This window comes from Nycticebus coucang, chromosome 4 (genome assembly GCF_027406575.1).
Source record: "Nycticebus coucang isolate mNycCou1 chromosome 4, mNycCou1.pri, whole genome shotgun sequence".
Taxonomy (NCBI): Eukaryota; Metazoa; Chordata; class Mammalia; order Primates; family Lorisidae; genus Nycticebus; species Nycticebus coucang.
The window spans coordinates 67216553-67222552 of record NC_069783.1 but is presented as its reverse complement, the minus strand read 5'-3'; the positions used below and the strand labels follow the sequence as shown (position 1 = coordinate 67222552).

At 36.3% G+C, this 6000-nt stretch overlaps 1 protein-coding gene and 1 pseudogene across 10 annotated transcripts in view; one reads left to right on the top strand and one right to left on the bottom strand.

Moving 5' to 3' along the window:
- Window positions 1-383: 383 nt before the first annotated feature.
- LOC128584321 (chromobox protein homolog 3-like) lies at window positions 384-2709 on the top strand (annotated as a pseudogene).
- Window positions 2710-4184: 1475 nt separating this feature from the next.
- APLF (aprataxin and PNKP like factor) overlaps window positions 4185-6000 on the bottom strand; it is a 110987-nt gene continuing 109171 nt past the window's right edge. For 7 of the 10 annotated variants that reach the window (XM_053589043.1, XM_053589042.1, XM_053589035.1 and 4 more), the window contains 2 exons: window positions 5106-5304; window positions 4185-4996 (listed from right to left, as the gene is read on the bottom strand). In XM_053589043.1, the coding sequence (XP_053445018.1) occupies window positions 4978-4996; window positions 5106-5304 (218 nt within the window). In that variant the 3' untranslated portion in view covers window positions 4185-4977. Of the gene's footprint in view, window positions 4997-5105; window positions 5305-6000 lie in introns of those variants that run through there. The other 3 variants (XM_053589037.1, XM_053589041.1, XM_053589039.1) reach the window with 2 other exon arrangements.

The window sequence follows — 6000 nt, the reverse complement described above, 5'->3', positions numbered from 1 at the left end:
TGACACGTTTTATTAAGAATCTATCATATCACCTCTCATATTATCAGAACAGTTTTTAGAATTCTGAAAAACTATCAAGCTCATGGTGATGGATACAAATTTTGCAACATTCTGTTCTTTTGCTTAAAGCTCAAATTTCAGCATTACAACAAACACTGTTGGTTGTTTTCCTTGACAAAAAAACTCATTTAGTTAATTCTTGAGAAGTCCGCCAAACTCAAATTTGAATAACCCTAGTATGTCTGCTATTCTTTCAAGTAAAGATGCTGTCCTATGAGAAAGTCCACTACTCAGACACTGGGGACTGACAACTGGAGCAGCTCAGAGGCAGCTCTTCAAGTCTGCAATAAAAAATGGCCTCCAATAAAACTGCATTGCAAAAAATGGGAAAGAAACAGAATGGAAAGGGTAAAAAGGTTGAAGAGGCAGAGGCTGAAGAATTTGTGGTAAAAAAAAGAAAAAAGTACTGGATCGACACATAGTAAATGGGAAGGTGGAGTATTTCCTGAAGTGGAGGGATCTACAGATGTTGAGATTACTTGGGAACTTGAAGAAAGTTTAGATTGTCCAGAGTTAATTGAAGGGAAATCTCTTACAATGAATCGCATGGTAACAAATCAAAGAAGAAAAGCGGTGCTGCTAACAAACCCAAGAGGCTTCGCCAGAGGTCTTGATCCTGAAAGAATAATTGGTGCCCCCGACAGCAGTGGGAATTGATGTTTCTTACGAAATGTGAAGATTCTGATGAGGCAGATTTGGTGCTGGCAAAAGAGGCAAATATGGAGTGTCCTCAAATTATAACTGCCTTTTTCTTGTTGTTGTTGCAGTTTGGCTGGGGCTGGGTTCAAACCTGCCACCCTTGGTATATGGGGCCAGTGTCCTACTCACTGAGCCATAGGCACTGCCCAATTATAACTGCTTTTTATGAATAGAGACTAACTTGGCATTTCTATGTGGAAGATGAAGCTCAATAATTGTATCGCTCTACTCTCTCCTCCACCACTGCCCCCCCCCCCATATATATGTATGGTTGAGAGATGTTGGCAGTTTTAGACCTGCTGACATAAATGGATGAACCAGCTTTGTGATCTAAACTATTGACCGGCATGTCTTTTCCTCACTCCAAGTCATTTCTTATGTGTAGATTCAAACTTTTCAGTATTTAGGTTACTGGTTGAGCAGAAGCCATAAAACAAAAAAACTTCATAGTAATCATAATGTTAGCCAGCTGTACATTGTTTATTGTCAATGATGGTGAACAGTGGTCAACAGTTTTATATTCCAAAATAAAAAGGAAAGAAAAAGAAAAAAGTCTGCTACTTCAGTTTGTGACTCTGTCATACAAAACTCTTCTTAAGAGAGAGACTGTTTATAATTCCATATACAGCAAGAAGGTATATTCACATTACACTTGCTATTCCCATCTCTTGACTCATCCTATTCTATCCATTATGTTATTTGAATGCTTGTCTCATTGCCTTTGTAAAATCTTTGACTGCAGATACCATGTCTTTGTCTTCCTTGGACCTTTTACAGTAGTCGGTAATTGTGTTATTGAATGAATAAATATATTATCACCCCAAACAGATTGTAAGCACATTGAAAACAGGGACTTGATGTTATTCTCCTTTGACTCGTCAGCACCTGAGATGAGGTGTTGAGCACAACACACACACACTCTTATAAACGCCTAACCAACAAAGAGAACTTCATGGGAAGCGGGTGGTGTCAGAGAGCAGGACTGGAGCCTGGGAAGTTTTCCCTTCCACAAGGTGTGTTGATGACACTGAACTCTAAAGAGATCAGTTGCAAGAAAATCACTATCCAATTATTCTCAGCTTTACATCACCATTCTGGAAGAATTATGATCACATTCTATCTTCTTTCATTACAATGAATGTTTATTACCAATAGGATCTTCTAGTTCTAGAAACAAACTCAGTATTAGCAAAGCCATTTGCAACCTGAAGGAAAAAGTACAGTTAGTGCCTGGTTATCCCTGAAAAATCTTCAGGTCTCCAGCTTCCCAAGGTCCCAGAAAACCCACCTGCCTTCAGAAGTTCAACCCAAAATACTTGCTTTTAGCAGTTAGCACATAGGTGAGAAATACATATGTTACCATTTTCACTATGACAAAGGATGCTGGCATATAGTTTAAATTCCACGAATACCATGATAGGGAAAATTGGCTCTTATCCACTGCTTGTGAAAGAAGTTAATTAAAGAATTAAGTTTTTGTTAATATTGCTCGAGACCACTGACAGACTAATGTCATCAGTTTTCTATTTTGAAAATCACAGATTTAAACACAGTCCAATTATAAGTAGAAAATTTTCATTACACTAAGGTCAGTTAAGTTATATATTTGTTTATGAAATAGTTATGCTCAAAAGTATCTTCAGGATAATTATGAAATTTGCATCAAACTATCCTTAAAAAGCACCTACCATTACTCTACTACAAAGAATATCTTTTGATATTAAATGCTTTTTTCTTCCTAAAAGTTTGATATTACCCTTTGCATTTTTATAGCAGCTTTATTGAGGTATATAACTTACCTGCCATAAAATTCACTCTTTGAATAATTCATTGGTTTTTAGGATATTTACAGAGTTGTCCAACCATCACTGTTATCGAGTTTTAGAGCACTTTTTATCATTAAAGGAAACTTTATATTCATTACCAGTCACTCCCCTTCCCAGTCCCTGACAACCTAATAATCTACTTCTATCTCTATGCATTTGTCTATTTTGGACATTTCATATAAATGAGTTCATATGATATGTGGTATTTTGGGGCTAGCTTATTTTACTCAGCATAATGTTTTCAAGGTTCATACATGATGTAATATGTATCAGTACTTCTTTCCTTTTTATGGCCAAGTAATATTCTATTGCTCAGAAGTATCAAATTTTGTTTATATATTTATCAGTTGATGGATATTTGGGTGTTTTCACTTTTTGGCTACTAAGAATAATGCTCCTGGGAGCATTATATGCCATTTTTATGTGGAATTATTTTCAATTCCTTTCAGTATATATGTATACCTAGGTGTGGATTAAGAACACTTTAAATAGATTAAGAAGACTTTGAAGACTAAATTGATACAGGGATAATAATAAAGTTCAAAGATTTTATTCACTGATCTGTCAGCCCCCAAGACTAAAGGAACATTAATTAGAAGGGGAAAATGAGCTCTCAAGTAATATTAAGAGATAAAATCAGAATAATAGGTCACTGTCCAGAGAAATACTTATCTTGTTCTTTGCTTTAGTTTCAGCTAATTTTAATATTGTGCAATAACTTGAAGGGAGATTAAAAATACTAAGAAAACAATATTATTTAACTGTCTCACTCTTTTAAGATAAATTTTTAGGTTTCCTTAGGGTAGGAAAATTAGTATTTAACATGGATTATTTTAGTGATATATGATTTTAAAAATATACCTTCTACTCTTATGTACACATACTCAACTGCTATTAAAGTTTACAATATTAGGCTAGGCACAGTGGCTCACACCTATAATTCTAGCACTCTGGGAGGCCAAAGAGGATGGATTGCTTAAGCTTACAACTTCAAGACCAGCCTGAGGAAGAGTGAGACCCCTGTTTCTACTAAAAATAGAAAATCAAAGGCAAGAAGATCGCTTGAGCCCAAGAGTTGGAGGTTGCTATGAGCTATGATGCCACTGCACTCTACCCAGGGCAACAGCTTGAGACTCTGACTCAAAAAATAAAAAAAAAGGGCAGCGCCTGTGGTTCAAGGAGTAGGGCGCTGGTCCCATATGCCAGAGGTGGTGGGTTCAAACCCAGCCCCAGCCAAAAAAAAAAAAAAAAAGATTACAATATTATTAAAACTCTAAGTCACCTAAAATGAAGCATTATACTTTAAGCATTAGGCTTGGCACCTGTAGCATAGTGGTTACAGTGCCAGCCACATACACGGAGGCTGGAGGGTTTGAACCCGGCCTGGGCCAGATAAACAACAATGACAAATGCAACAACAAAAAATAGCTGGGCATTGTGGTGGGCGCCTGTAGTCCCAGCTACTCAGGAGGCTGAAGTCAAGAGAATCGCTTAAGCCTAAGAGTTTTAGGTTGCTGTGAGCTGTGATGTGACAGCACTCTACTGAGTGAGACTCCATCTTAAAAAAAAAAGAACAGAAATACAAAGACAGTTAATAAATTGGAGAATAAGTAATTTTTTAATAAAAGAGGCCACAGTCTTGAACTTTCAACTGGCAAGTAACTTGCTACCTTCACCTAAAGTCTAAAACCTAGAATCATTTGAGAAAATAATGTTAATTCTACACTTTATACACTGCTTCTCCTGTGTACGAAGATAGCACAGTGGGAATTAAAATAATCAGGTAGGGCTTTAGCTTGAAAAAAATATCAAATTCTTTGGGTTGTTCTACCTTTAAAGTCAGATACACAGTAAATTACAGATGTAAGGCACAAAATAGCATTCCCTGCATCTTGAGCATTTCTTTCCTACATCCTATATGAATCTACTTTCAGTATCTATTTGATACTAATCTCCCCAACTTCCAAAGAATAAAAGTAGTGAATGAAAATGCAAAGCTCACATCTAGGGCACTAGAAAAAAATAGCCATTATATGAAAAGAAAATGACCCACAAGATTCATTTTTTAAAGTTTGGTTCTGCCTGAAAAATTTCTTCAATAGCTATGCAAGAGACATGCTTTCCCACCTATCATGTAATTTTCCTGGTTATACTTGCATATTACTCTATAAAGACAATCAGTGGATAAAAGAAAAAAGACCAAAGTTTTGTGCAACCTAAATCTTTTTCTTTTTATTACCAACATACAAAGTATATGAAAAATATCAACTGTTACTCTTTAACTTATCTGTCTTCTTCCTAAGTCCATATGCTTTAAATAGAAAAGGCTTGCAACAAATTAAGTTCCACCTACTACAGTGAAGGCTGAAGTTTCACGGTCTCCTTTGCAGTGTCAATAGTAAAAGTCATAACTATCAAAGGAAGGAAAAAAATATTGTTTGAGTACCCCCTTAGTTCTTAAATTTTTTCTCACAAAGAAAAAGTAAATGTGAGCCATATATTATTGCAGGAAAGAGTTACTTTTTCCTTTTCATAAACTTTTTTGCTTCTTTCACAAGCTCTTCCACGTCCTCCTCCTCTTGGACTTCCTTTTCTGGCTCCCATTCAGAATCTTCATCTGTTGGCTCATACTCTTCCTCATCATCTATGAAGCTGTCATTCAGGTCATACTCATTGGGGTGCCCAACATCATCATTATCTTCTTCTGAAACATTTCTCACTGAAAAACATTAGATTAGTACGCATCAATCAACATGAGATTGGGTCCTACTGTAAAATGTCTTTCTGTATTAAGAAGAATTAATTTTGTGAATATGTAGCTTATCACTACAAATTTCTAGAAAGGGCACTAAAATGACATTTATTATTTAATACTTCAACTTGAGGATCCTGAGAAGAAAATGCCCCTTAAGATTCATAATGGTGGTTCCTAATGATATCATAATCATATTCATGATCCTCTACCTTCCCATGTGGTAGTATGTAATCTTGTCCCAGTTTGTCACTGCCTCTCCTGTGATATGATTAAACGTCCCACCTCAATGAGTGGCCAAAGCAATCTAAGTGAAAGTAGCATGCGCCACTTCCAAAAAGAAGCTTTCTGTGGTCCTGCTGTTTTCCCTCTGCCACCAGAAAAGCATATCCTATATAGAGGCTGATCCTTCAGCCTGAATTCCAGGATGAGGACACACATGGGACGGGGCACAGACAATTCCCAGCTACAACAGGAAGGAGAAATATACTTATTGTTAGACACTAGGAAAAGCTGACTGACACACCAGGGCTGTGATCAAATGAGAACACATGAGTTTAAGTACTTCAGAAAGTATAGTTTTATAAGTCTAAGATATTCTTAAAGGTCATGTTTCAATGAGACTAGGATTGCAATGGTAACAACTATTAAAATTTGTAGATC